Source organism: Phyllobates terribilis, unplaced genomic scaffold (assembly GCF_046119375.1).
Source record: "Phyllobates terribilis strain yellow unplaced genomic scaffold, ASM4611937v1 Scaffold_13__5_contigs__length_258822181, whole genome shotgun sequence".
In the NCBI taxonomy this organism is placed as follows: domain Eukaryota; kingdom Metazoa; phylum Chordata; class Amphibia; order Anura; family Dendrobatidae; genus Phyllobates; species Phyllobates terribilis.
In genome coordinates, this window is record NW_027362773.1 from 186569241 (window position 1) to 186584020 (window position 14780).

General features: G+C 50.7%; 1 protein-coding gene across 1 annotated transcript in view; it reads left to right on the plus strand.

Annotated features, from left to right (window-relative positions):
• Positions 1–2688: 2688 nt before the first annotated feature.
• Positions 2689–14780, plus strand: part of AMFR (autocrine motility factor receptor) — a 119607-nt gene continuing 107515 nt past the window's right edge. Inside the window, exon 1 of the mRNA XM_073659087.1 lies at positions 2689–3229. Within this exon, the coding sequence (XP_073515188.1) occupies positions 2996–3229 (234 nt within the window). The 5' untranslated portion in view covers positions 2689–2995. The remainder of the gene's footprint in view (positions 3230–14780) is intronic.

Below are 14780 nucleotides of genomic sequence, written 5' to 3' on the forward strand. Positions count from 1 at the left end.
CAGGATGACACTGTTGGGGGGTAACCTGTGGGTGTGATGTGGTGACACTGTTGGGGGATAACCTGTGGGTGTGATGTGGTGACACTGTTGGGGGGTAACCTGTGGGTGTGATGTGGTGGGATGACACTGTTGGGGGGTAACCTGTGGGTGTGATGTGGCTGGATGACACTGTTGGGGGGTAACCTGTGGGTGTGATGTGGTGACACTGTTGGAGGGTTACCTGTGGGCGTGATGTGGTGGGATGACACTGTTGGGGGGTTACCTGTGGGTGTGATGTGGGATGACACTGTTGGGGAGTAACCTGTGGGTGTGATGTGGTGGGATGACACTGTTGGGGGGTTACCTGTGGGTGTGATGCGGGATGACACTGTTGGGGGGTAACCTGTGGGTGTGATGTGGTGGGATGACACTGTTGGGGGGTTACCTGTGGGTGTGATGTGGGATGACACTGTTGGGGGGTTACCTGTGGGCGTGATGTGGTGGGATGACACTGTTAGGGGGTTACCTGTGGGCGTGATGTGGTGGGATGACACTGTTGGGGGGTTAACTGTGGGTGTGATGTGGTGACACTGTTGGGGGGTAACCTGTGGATGTGATGTGGTGACACTGTTGGGGGGTTACCTGTGGGCGTGATGTGGTGGGATGACACTGTTGGGGGGTAACCTGTGGGTGTGATGTGGGATGACACTGTTGGGGGGTAACCTGTGGGTGTGATGTGGTGGGATGACACTGTTGGGGGGTTACCTGTGGGTGTGATGTGGGATGACACTGTTGGGGGGTTACCTGTGGGCGTGATGTGGTGGGATGACACTGTTGGGGGGTTACCTGTGGGTGTGGTGACACTGTTGGGGGGTAACCTGTGGGTGTGATGTGGTGACACTGTTGGGTGGTAACCTGTGGGTGTGATGTGGCTGGATTACACTGTTGGGGGGTAACCTGTGGGTGTGATGTGGTGAGACTGTTGGGGGGTTACCTGTGGGCGTGATGTGGTGGGATGACACTGTTGGGGGGTTACCTGTGGGTGTGATGTGGGATGACACTGTTGGGGAGGTAACCTGTGGGTGTGATGTGGTGACACTGTTGGGGGGTAACCTGTGGGTGTGATGTGGTGACACTGTGGGGGGGTTACCTGTGGGCGTGATGTGGTGGGATGACACTGTTGGGGGGTTACCTGTGGGTGTGATGTGGGATGACACTGTTGGGGAGGTAACCTGTGGCTGTGATGTGGTGACACTGTTGGGGAGTAACCTGTGGGTGTGATGTGGTGACACTGTGGGGGGGTTACCTGTGGGCATGATGTGGTGGGATGACAGTTGGGGAGGTAACCTGTGGGTGTGATGTGGCAGGATGACACTGTAGGGGAGGTAACCTGTGGGTGTGATGTGGCAGGATGACACTGTTGGGGGGTAACCTGTGGGTGTGATGTGACAGTGATGGAGGGTAACCAGTGAGTGTGATGTGGCAGGATGACACTGTTGGGGGGTTACCTGTGGGTGTGATGTGGTGACACTGTTGGGGGGTAACCTGTGGGTGTGATGTGGTGACACTGTGGGGGGGTTACCTGTGGGCGTGATGTGGTGGGATGACAGTTGGGGAGGTAACCTGTGGGTGTGATGTGGCAGGATGACACTGTAGGGGAGGTAACCTGTGGGTGTGATGTGGCAGGATGACACTGTTGGGGGGTAACCTGTGGGTGTGATGTGACAGTGATGGGGGGTAACCTGTGAGTGTGATGTGGCAGGATGACACTGTTGGGGGTTAACCTGTGAGTGTGATGTGGCAGGATGACACTGTTGGGGGCTAACCTGTGAGTGTGATGTGGCAGGATGACACTGTTGGGGGGTAACCTGTGGGTGTGATGTGGGATGACACTGTTGGGGAGGTAACCTGTGGCTGTGATGTGGTGACACTGTTGGGGGGTAACCTGTGGGTGTGATGTGGTGACACTGTGGGGGGGTTACCTGTGGGCGTGATGTGGTGGGATGACAGTTGGGGAGGTAACCTGTGGGTGTGATGTGGCAGGATGACACTGTAGGGGAGGTAACCTGTGGGTGTGATGTGGCAGGATGACACTGTTGGGGGGTAACCTGTGGGTGTGATGTGACAGTGATGGGGGGTAACCTGTGAGTGTGATGTGGCAGGATGACACTGTTGGGGGGTTACCTGTGGGTGTGATGTGGTGACACTGTTGGGGGGTAACCTGTGGGTGTGATGTGGTGACACTGTGGGGGGGTTACCTGTGGGCGTGATGTGGTGGGATGACAGTTGGGGAGGTAACCTGTGGGTGTGATGTGGCAGGATGACACTGTAGGGGAGGTAACCTGTGGGTGTGATGTGGCAGGATGACACTGTTGGGGGGTAACCTGTGGGTGTGATGTGGCAGGATGACACTGTAGGGGATGTAACCTGTGGGTGTGATGTGACAGTGATGGGGGGTAACCTGTGAGTGTGATGTGGCAGGATGACACTGTTGGGGGTTAACCTGTGAGTGTGATGTGGCAGGATGACACTGTTGGGGGCTAACCTGTGAGTGTGATGTGGCAGGATGACACTGTTGGGGGGTAACCTGTGGGTGTGATGTGGTGACACTGTTGGGGGTTAACCTGTGAGTGTGATGTGGCAGGATGACACTGTTGGGGGGTTACCTGTGGGCGTGATGTGGTGGGATGACACTGTTGGGGGGTTACCTGTGGGTGTGATGTGGTGACAGTGTCGGGGGTTACCCGCGGGTGTGCTGTGTGCGCTCTCCATACCAGCAGTCCGCACATTTCCTGCTGTGGTACCTGCTCTCCGCCAACAGCGGAGGGCGCTGTGTCACCGAGGAACGTACGGAAAGCAGCGGCGGAGGGAAGTGTGTGAGCGCGGAGACAGGAGCCGGGAGGCCGAGAGACTGCGGCCGCTGCCGCTGCCTGTGTCACGTTGCTGGGCCTCACACTGCCATAGACCGCGGCTTCCTGCTGTGACAAGCCCCAGGGGGCCCCGGGCTTTCCTGAACATGCCGTTGCTCTTCTTGGAGCGCTTCCCGTGGCCCAGCCTGCGGACATACACCGGCCTGAGCGGCCTCCTGCTGGGCCTCAGTCTGCTGAGCGCCTACCGGAGCCTGAGCGGCGACCAGGACGGGGAGGACGGCCGGGAGGAGGCGGAGGAGCTCCGGGAGCGACTGACAGAGGGTCCCGGGGAGGCGGCGGACATCGGCCGGTACCTGGTGTCAGACGGCCTGGGGGTGTGGGTGAGTGCCGGCCGCCGGCTGTATATACTGTGTGTGACCGGTGTGTGTATATACTGTGTACTGTGCGTGTGACCGCTGTGTATATACTGTGTACTGTGCGTGTGACCGGTGTGTGTATATACTGTGTACTGTGCGTGTGACCGCTGTGTATATACTGTGTACTGTGCGCGTGACTTCTGTGTATATACTGTGTACTGTGCGTGTGACCGCTGTGTATATACTGTGTACTGTGCGTGTGACCGCTGTGTATATACTGTGCGTGTGACCGGTGTGTATATACTGTGTACTGTGCGTGTGACCGGTGTGTATAGGCTGTGTACTGTGTGTGTGACCGCTGTGTATATACTGTGTACTGTGCGTGTGACCGCTGTGTATATACTGTGTACTGTGCGTGTGACCGCTGTGTATATACTGTGTACTGTGCGTGTGACCGCTGTGTATATACTGTGTACTGTGCGTGTGACCGCTGTGTGTATATACTGTGTACTGTGCGTGTGACCGCTGTGTATATACTGTGTACTGTGCGTGTGACCGCTGTGTGTATATACTGTGTACTGTGCGTGTGACCGCTGTGTGTATATACTGTGTACTGTGCGTGTGACCGCTGTGTATATACTGTGTACTGTGCGTGTGACCGCTGTGTATATACTGTGTACTGTGCGTGTGACCGCTGTGTATATACTGTGTACTGTGCGTGTGACCGCTGTGTATATACTGTGTACTGTGCGTGTGACCGCTGTGTATATACTGTGTACTGTGCGTGTGACCGCTGTGTATATACTGTGTACTGTGCGTGTGACCGCTGTGTGTATATACTGTGCACTGTGCGTGTGACCGCTGTGTGTATATACTGTGTACTGTGCGTGTGACCGCTGTGTGTATATACTGTGTACTGTGCGTGTGACCGCTGTGTGTATATACTGTGTACTGTGCGTGTGACCGCTGTGTGTATATACTGTGTACTGTGCGTGTGACCGCTGTGTGTATATACTGTGTACTGTGCGTGTGACCGCTGTGTGTATATACTGTGTACTGTGCGTGTGACCGCTGTGTGTATATACTGTGTACTGTGCGTGTGACCGCTGTGTGTATATACTGTGTACTGTGCGTGTGACCGCTGTGTGTATATACTGTGTACTGTGCGTGTGACCGCTGTGTGTATATACTGTGTACTGTGCGTGTGACCGCTGTGTGTATATACTGTGTACTGTGCGTGTGACCGCTGTGTGTATATACTGTGTACTGTGCGTGTGACCGCTGTGTGTATATACTGTGTACTGTGCGTGTGACCGCTGTGTGTATATACTGTGTACTGTGCGTGTGACCGCTGTGTCTATATACTGTGTACTGTGCGTGTGACCGCTGTGTATATACTGTGTACTGTGCGTGTGACCGCTGTGTTTATATACTGTGTACTGTGCGTGTGACCGGTGAGTATATACTGTGTACTGTGCGTGTGACCGGTGTGTATATACTGTGTACTGTGCGTGTGACCGGTGTGTATATACTGTGTACTGTGCGTGTGACCGGTGTACATATACTGTGTACTGTGCGTGTGACCGGTGTGTATATACTGTGTACTGTGCGTGTGACCGGTGTACATATACTGTGTACTGTGCGTGTGACCGGTGTACATATACTGTGTACTGTGCGTGTGACCGGTGTACATATACTGTGTACTGTGCGTGTGACCGGTGTACATATACTGTGTACTGTGCGCGTGACCGGTGTACATATACTGTGTACTGTGCGCGTGACCGGTGTACATATACTGTGTACTGTGCGCGTGACCGGTGTGTATATACTGTGTACTGTGCGCGTGACCGGTGTGTATATACTGTGTACTGTGCGCGTGACCGGTGTGTGTATACTGTGTACTGTGCGTGTGACCGCTGTGTGTATATACTGTGTACTGTGCGTGTGACCGCTGTGTGTATATACTGTGTACTGTGCGTGTGACCGCTGTGTGTATATACTGTGTACTGTGCGTGTGACCGCTGTGTGTATATACTGTGTACTGTGCGTGTGACCGCTGTGTGTATATACTGTGTACTGTGCGTGTGACCGCTGTGTGTATATACTGTGTACTGTGCGTGTGACCGCTGTGTGTATATACTGTGTACTGTGCGTGTGACCGCTGTGTGTATATACTGTGTACTGTGCGTGTGACCGCTGTGTGTATATACTGTGTACTGTGCGTGTGACCGCTGTGTGTATATACTGTGTACTGTGCGTGTGACCGCTGTGTGTATATACTGTGTACTGTGCGTGTGACCGCTGTGTGTATATACTGTGTACTGTGCGTGTGACCGCTGTGTGTATATACTGTGTACTGTGCGTGTGACCGCTGTGTGTATATACTGTGTACTGTGCGTGTGACCGCTGTGTGTATATACTGTGTACTGTGCGTGTGACCGCTGTGTGTATATACTGTGTACTGTGCGTGTGACCGCTGTGTGTATATACTGTGTACTGTGCGTGTGACCGCTGTGTGTATATACTGTGTACTGTGCGTGTGACCGCTGTGTGTATATACTGTGTACTGTGCGTGTGACCGCTGTGTGTATATACTGTGTACTGTGCGTGTGACCGCTGTGTGTATATACTGTGTACTGTGCGTGTGACCGCTGTGTGTATATACTGTGTACTGTGAGTGTGACCGGTGTGTGTATATACTGTGTACTGTGCGTGTGACCGGTGTGTGTATATACTGTGTACTGTGCGTGTGACCGGTGAGTATATACTGTGTACTGTGCGTGTGACCGCTGTGTATATACTGTGTACTGTGCGTGTGACCGCTGTGTATATACTGTGTACTGTGCGTGTGACCGCTGTGTATATACTGTGTACTGTGCGTGTGACCGCTGTGTATATACTGTGTACTGTGCGTGTGACCGGTGTGTGTATATACTGTGTACTGTGCGTGTGACCGGTGTGTGTATATACTGTGTACTGTGCGTGTGACCGGTGTACATATAATGTGTACTGTGCGTGTGATCGGTGTGTATATACTGTGTACTGTGCGTGTGACCGGTGTACATATACTGTGTACTGTGCGTGTGACCGGTGTACATATACTGTGTACTGTGCGCGTGACAGGTGTGTATATACTGTGTACTGTGCGCGTGACCGGTGTGTATATACTGTGCGTGTGACCGGTGTGTATATACTGTGTACTGTGCGTGTGACCGGTGTGTATATACTGTGTACTGTGCTTGTGACCGCTGTGTATATACTGTGTACTGTGCGTGTGACCGCTGTGTATATACTGTGTACTGTGCGTGTGACCGCTGTGTATATACTGTGTACTGTGCGTGTGACCGGTGTGTATAGGCTGTGTACTGTGCGTGTGACCGGTGTGTATATGCTGTGTACTGTGCGTGTGACCGCTGTGTATATACTGTGTACTGTGCGTGTGACCGCTGTGTGTATATACTGTGTACTGTGCGTGTGACCGCTGTGTATATACTGTGTACTGTGCGTGTGACCGGTGTGTGTATATACTGTGTACTGTGCGTGTGACCGGTGAGTATATACTGTGTGTGTGACCGGTGAGTATATACTGTGTACTGTGCGTGTGACCGGTGTGTATATACTGTGTACTGTGCGTGTGACCGCTGTGTATATACTGTGTACTGTGCGTGTGACCGCTGTGTATATACTGTGTACTGTGCGTGTGACCGCTGTGTATATACTGTGTACTGTGCGTGTGACCGCTGTGTATATACTGTGTACTGTGCGTGTGACCGGTGTGTGTATATACTGTGTACTGTTCGTGTGACCGGTGTGTGTATATACTGTGTACTGTGCGTGTGACCGGTGTACATATAATGTGTACTGTGCGTGTGACCGGTGTGTATATACTGTGTACTGTGCGTGTGACCGCTGTGTGTATATACTGTGTACTGTGCGTGTGACCGCTGTGTGTATATACTGTGTACTGTGCGTGTGACCGCTGTGTGTATATACTTTGTACTGTGCGTGTGACCGCTGTGTGTATATACTGTGTACTGTGCGTGTGACCGCTGTGTGTATATACTGTGTACTGTGCGTGTGACCGCTGTGTGTATATACTGTGTACTGTGCGTGTGACCGCTGTGTGTATATACTGTGTACTGTGCGTGTGACCGCTGTGTGTATATACTGTGTACTGTGCGTGTGACCGCTGTGTGTATATACTGTGTACTGTGCGTGTGACCGCTGTGTGTATATACTGTGTACTGTGCGTGTGACCGCTGTGTGTATATACTGTGTACTGTGCGTGTGACCGCTGTGTGTATATACTGTGTACTGTGCGTGTGACCGCTGTGTGTATATACTGTGTACTGTGCGTGTGACCGCTGTGTATATACTGTGTACTGTGCGTGTGACCGCTGTGTATATACTGTGTACTGTGCGTGTGACCGCTGTGTATATACTGTGTACTGTGCGTGTGACCGGTGTGTGTATATACTGTGTACTGTTCGTGTGACCGGTGTGTGTATATACTGTGTACTGTGCGTGTGACCGGTGTACATATAATGTGTACTGTGCGTGTGACCGGTGTGTATATACTGTGTACTGTGCGTGTGACCGGTGTACATATACTGTGTACTGTGCGTGTGACCGGTGTACATATACTGTGTACTGTGCGCGTGACAGGTGTGTATATACTGTGTACTGTGCGCGTGACCGGTGTGTATATACTGTGTACTGTGCGTGTGACCGCTGTGTATATACTGTGTACTGTGCGTGTGACCGGTGTGTATAGGCTGTGTACTGTGCGTGTGACCGGTGTGTATATACTGTGTACTGTGCGTGTGACCGCTGTGTATATACTGTGTACTGTGCGTGTGACCGCTGTGTGTATATACTGTGTACTGTGCGTGTGACCGCTGTGTATATACTGTGTACTGTGCGTGTGACCGCTGTGTATGTACTGTGTACTGTGCGTGTGACCGCTGTGTATATACTGTGTACTGTGCGTGTGACCGCTGTGTATATACTGTGTACTGTGCGTGTGACCGCTGTGTATATACTGTGTACTGTGCGTGTGACCGCTGTGTATATACTGTGTACTGTGCGTGTGACCGCTGTGTATATACTGTGTACTGTGCGTGTGACCGCTGTGTATATACTGTGTACTGTGCGTGTGACCGCTGTGTATATACTGTGTACTGTGCGTGTGACCGCTGTGTGTATATACTGTGTACTGTGCGTGTGACCGCTGTGTGTATATACTGTGTACTGTGCGTGTGACCGCTGTGTGTATATACTGTGTACTGTGCGTGTGACCGCTGTGTGTATATACTGTGTACTGTGCGTGTGACCGCTGTGTGTATATACTGTGTACTGTGCGTGTGACCGCTGTGTGTATATACTGTGTACTGTGCGTGTGACCGCTGTGTGTATATACTGTGTACTGTGCGTGTGACCGCTGTGTGTATATACTGTGTACTGTGCGTGTGACCTCTGTGTGTATATACTGTGTACTGTGCGTGTGACCGCTGTGTGTATATACTGTGTACTGTGCGTGTGACCGCTGTGTGTATATACTGTGTACTGTGCGTGTGACCGCTGTGTGTATATACTGTGTACTGTGCGTGTGACCGCTGTGTGTATATACTGTGTACTGTGCGTGTGACCGCTGTGTGTATATACTGTGTACTGTGCGTGTGACCGCTGTGTGGATATACTGTGTACTGTGCGTGTGACCGCTGTGTGTATATACTGTGTACTGTGCGTGTGACCGCTGTGTGTATATACTGTGTACTGTGCGTGTGACCGCTGTGTGTATATACTGTGTACTGTGCGTGTGACCGCTGTGTGTATATACTGTGTACTGTGCGTGTGACCGCTGTGTATATACTGTGTACTGTGCGTGTGACCGGTGTGTGTATATACTGTGTACTGTGCGTGTGACCGGTGTGTGTATATACTGTGTACTGTGCGTGTGACCGGTGTGTGTATATACTGTGTACTGTGCGTGTGACCGGTGAGTATATACTGTGTGTGTGACCGGTGAGTATATACTGTGTACTGTGCGTGTGACCGGTGTGTATATACTGTGTACTGTGCGTGTGACCGCTGTGTGTATATACTGTGTACTGTGCGTGTGACCGCTGTGTATATACTGTGTACTGTGCGTGTGACCGGTGTGTGTATATACTGTGTACTGTGCGTGTGACCGGTGTGTGTATATACTGTGTACTGTGCGTGTGACCGGTGTGTGTATATACTGTGTACTGTGCGTGTGACCGGTGAGTATATACTGTGTACTGTGCGTGTGACCGGTGTGTATATACTGTGTACTGTGCGTGTGACCGCTGTGTGTATATACTGTGTACTGTGCGTGTGACCGCTGTGTATATACTGTGTACTGTGCGTGTGACCGGTGTGTGTATATACTGTGTACTGTGCGTGTGACCGGTGTGTGTATATACTGTGTACTGTGCGTGTGACCGGTGTGTGTATATACTGTGTACTGTGCGTGTGACCGGTGAGTATATACTGTGTGTGTGACCGGTGAGTATATACTGTGTACTGTGCGTGTGACCGCTGTGTATATACTGTGTACTGTGCGTGTGACCGCTGTGTATATACTGTGTACTGTGCGTGTGACCGCTGTGTATATACTGTGTACTGTGCGTGTGACCGCTGTGTATATACTGTGTACTGTGCGTGTGACCGGTGTGTGTATATACTGTGTACTGTTCGTGTGACCGGTGTGTGTATATACTGTGTACTGTGCGTGTGACCGGTGTACATATAATGTGTACTGTGCGTGTGACCGCTGTGTGTATATACTGTGTACTGTGCGTGTGACCGCTGTGTGTATATACTGTGTACTGTGCGTGTGACCGCTGTGTGTATATACTGTGTACTGTGCGTGTGACCGCTGTGTGTATATACTGTGTACTGTGCGTGTGACCGCTGTGTGTATATACTGTGTACTGTGCGTGTGACCGCTGTGTGTATATACTGTGTACTGTGCGTGTGACCGCTGTGTGTATATACTGTGTACTGTGCGTGTGACCGCTGTGTGTATATACTGTGTACTGTGCGTGTGACCGCTGTGTGTATATACTGTGTACTGTGCGTGTGACCGCTGTGTGTATATACTGTGTACTGTGCGTGTGACCGCTGTGTGTATATACTGTGTACTGTGCGTGTGACCGCTGTGTATATACTGTGTACTGTGCGTGTGACCGCTGTGTATATACTGTGTACTGTGCGTGTGACCGCTGTGTATATACTGTGTACTGTGCGTGTGACCGGTGTGTGTATATACTGTGTACTGTGCGTGTGACCGGTGTGTGTATATACTGTGTACTGTTCGTGTGACCGGTGTGTGTATATACTGTGTACTGTGCGTGTGACCGGTGTACATATAATGTGTACTGTGCGCGTGACAGGTGTGTATATACTGTGTACTGTGCGCGTGACCGGTGTGTATATACTGTGTACTGTGCGTGTGACCGGTGTGTATAGGCTGTGTACTGTGCGTGTGACCGGTGTGTATAGGCTGTGTACTGTGCGTGTGACCGCTGTGTATATACTGTGTACTGTGCGTGTGACCGCTGTGTGTATATACTGTGTACTGTGCGTGTGACCGCTGTGTATATACTGTGTACTGTGCGTGTGACCACTGTGTATGTACTGTGTACTGTGCGTGTGACCGCTGTGTATATACTGTGTACTGTGCGTGTGACCGCTGTGTATATACTGTGTACTGTGCGTGTGACCGCTGTGTATATACTGTGTACTGTGCGTGTGACCGCTGTGTATATACTGTGTACTGTGCGTGTGACCGCTGTGTATATACTGTGTACTGTGCGTGTGACCGCTGTGTATATACTGTGTACTGTGCGTGTGACCGCTGTGTATATACTGTGTACTGTGCGTGTGACCGCTGTGTATATACTGTGTACTGTGCGTGTGACCGCTGTGTGTATATACTGTGTACTGTGCGTGTGACCGCTGTGTGTATATACTGTGTACTGTGCGTGTGACCGCTGTGTGTATATACTGTGTACTGTGCGTGTGACCGCTGTGTGTATATACTGTGTACTGTGCGTGTGACCGCTGTGTGTATATACTGTGTACTGTGCGTGTGACCGCTGTGTGTATATACTGTGTACTGTGCGTGTGACCGCTGTGTGTATATACTGTGTACTGTGCGTGTGACCGCTGTGTGTATATACTGTGTACTGTGCGTGTGACCGCTGTGTGTATATACTGTGTACTGTGCGTGTGACCTCTGTGTGTGTATATACTGTGTACTGTGCGTGTGACCGCTGTGTGTGTATATACTGTGTACTGTGCGTGTGACCGCTGTGTGTATATACTGTGTACTGTGCGTGTGACCGCTGTGTGTATATACTGTGTACTGTGCGTGTGACCGCTGTGTGTATATACTGTGTACTGTGCGTGTGACCGCTGTGTGTATATACTGTGTACTGTGCGTGTGACCGCTGTGTGTATATACTGTGTACTGTGCGTGTGACCGCTGTGTGTATATACTGTGTACTGTGCGTGTGACCGCTGTGTGTATATACTGTGTACTGTGCGTGTGACCGCTGTGTATATACTGTGTACTGTGCGTGTGACCGGTGTGTGTATATACTGTGTACTGTGCGTGTGACCGGTGTGTGTATATACTGTGTACTGTGCGTGTGACCGGTGTGTGTATATACTGTGTACTGTGCGTGTGACCGGTGTGTGTATATACTGTGTGTGTGACCGGTGAGTATATACTGTGTACTGTGCGTGTGACCGGTGTGTATATACTGTGTACTGTGCGTGTGACGGCTGTGTGTATATACTGTGTACTGTGCGTGTGACCGCTGTGTATATACTGTGTACTGTGCGTGTGACCGGTGTGTGTATATACTGTGTACTGTGCGTGTGACCGGTGTGTGTATATACTGTGTACTGTGCGTGTGACCGGTGTGTGTATATACTGTGTACTGTGCGTGTGACCGGTGTGTGTATATACTGTGTACTGTGCGTGTGACCGGTGAGTATATACTGTGTACTGTGCGTGTGACCGGTGTGTATATACTGTGTACTGTGCGTGTGACCGCTGTGTATATACTGTGTACTGTGCGTGTGACCGCTGTGTATATACTGTGTACTGTGCGTGTGACCGCTGTGTATATACTGTGTACTGTGCGTGTGACCGGTGTGTGTATATACTGTGTACTGTGCGTGTGAACGGTGTGTGTATATACTGTGTACTGTGCGTGTGACCGGTGTGTATATACTGTGTACTGTGCGTGTGACCGCTGTGTGTATATACTGTGTACTGTGCGTGTGACCGCTGTGTGTATATACTGTGTACTGTGCGTGTGACCGCTGTGTGTATATACTGTGTACTGTGCGTGTGACCGCTGTGTGTATATACTGTGTACTGTGCGTGTGACCGCTGTGTGTATATACTGTGTACTGTGCGTGTGACCGCTGTGTGTATATACTGTGTACTGTGCGTGTGACCGCTGTGTGTATATACTGTGTACTGTGCGTGTGACTTCTGTGTGTATATACTGTGTACTGTGCGTGTGACCGCTGTGTGTATATACTGTGTACTGTGCGTGTGACCGCTGTGTGTATATACTGTGTACTGTGCGTGTGACCGCTGTGTGTATATACTGTGTACTGTGCGTGTGACCGCTGTGTGTATATACTGTGTGCTGTGCGTGTGACCGCTGTGTATATACTGTGTACTGTGCGTGTGACCGGTGTGTGTATATACTGTGTACTGTTCGTGTGATCGGTGTGTGTATATACTGTGTACTGTGCGTGTGACCGGTGTGTGTATATACTGTGTACTGTGCGTGTGACCGGTGTACATATAATGTGTACTGTGCGTGTGACCGGTGTGTACATATACTGTGTACTGTGCGTGTGACCGGTGTACATATACTGTGTACTGTGCGCGTGACAGGTGTGTATATACTGTGTACTGTGCGCGTGACCGGTGTGTATATACTGTGTACTGTGCGTGTATACTGTGTACTGTGCGTGTATACTGTGTACTGTGCTTGTGACCGCTGTGTATATACTGTGTACTGTGCGTGTGACCGCTGTGTATATACTGTGTACTGTGCGTGTGACCGCTGTGTGTATATACTGTGTACTGTGCGTGTGACCGGTGTGTGTATATACTGTGTACTGTGCGTGTGACCGGTGTGTGTATATACTGTGTACTGTGCGTGTGACCGCTGTGTATATACTGTGTACTGTGCGTGTGACCGCTGTGTATATACTGTGTACTGTGCGTGTGACCACTGTGTATATACTGTGTACTGTGCGTGTGACCGCTGTGTATATACTGTGTACTGTGCGCGTGACCGCTGTGTATATACTGTGTACTGTGCGCGTGATCGCTGTGTATATACTGTGTACTGTGCGCGTGACCGCTGTGTATATACTGTGTACTGTGCGCGTGACTTCTGTGTATATACTGTGTACTGTGCGTGTGACCGCTGTGTATATACTGTGTACTGTGCGTGTGACCGCTGTGTATATACTGTGCGTGTGACCGGTGTGTATATACTGTGCGTGTGACCGGTGTGTATATACTGTGTACTGTGCGCGTGACCGGTGTACATATACTGTGTACTGTGCGTGTGACCGGTGTGTATATACTGTGTACTGTGCGTGTGACCGCTGTGTATATACTGTGTACTGTGCGTGTGACCGCTGTGTATATACTGTGTACTGTGCGTGTGACCGCTGTGTATATACTGTGTACTGTGCGTGTGACCGCTGTGTATATACTGTGTACTGTGCGTGTGACCGCTGTGTATATACTGTGTACTGTGCGTGTGACCGCTGTGTATATACTGTGTACTGTGCGTGTGACCGCTGTGTATATACTGTGTACTGTGCGTGTGACCGCTGTGTATATACTGTGTACTGTGCGTGTGACCGCTGTGTATATACTGTGTACTGTGCGTGTGACCGGTGTGTGTATATACTGTGTACTGTTCGTGTGACCGGTGTGTGTATATACTGTGTACTGTGCGTGTGACCGGTGTGTGTATATACTGTGTACTGTGCGTGTGACCGGTGTACATATAATGTGTACTGTGCGTGTGACCGGTGTGTACATATACTGTGTACTGTGCGTGTGACCGGTGTACATATACTGTGTACTGTGCGCGTGACAGGTGTGTATATACTGTGTACTGTGCGCGTGACAGGTGTGTATATACTGTGTACTGTGCGCGTGACCGGTGTGTATATACTGTGTACTGTGCGTGTATACTGTGTACTGTGCGTGTATACTGTGTACTGTGCTTGTGACCGCTGTGTATATACTGTGTACTGTGCGTGTGACCGCTGTGTATATACTGTGTACTGTGCGTGTGACCGCTGTGTGTATATACTGTGTACTGTGCGTGTGACCGGTGTGTGTATATACTGTGTACTGTGCGTGTGACCGGTGTGTGTATATACTGTGTACTGTGCGTGTGACCGCTGTGTATATACTGTGTACTGTGCGTGTGACCGCTGTGTATATACTGTGTACTGTGCGTGTGACCGCTGTGTATATACTGTGTACTGT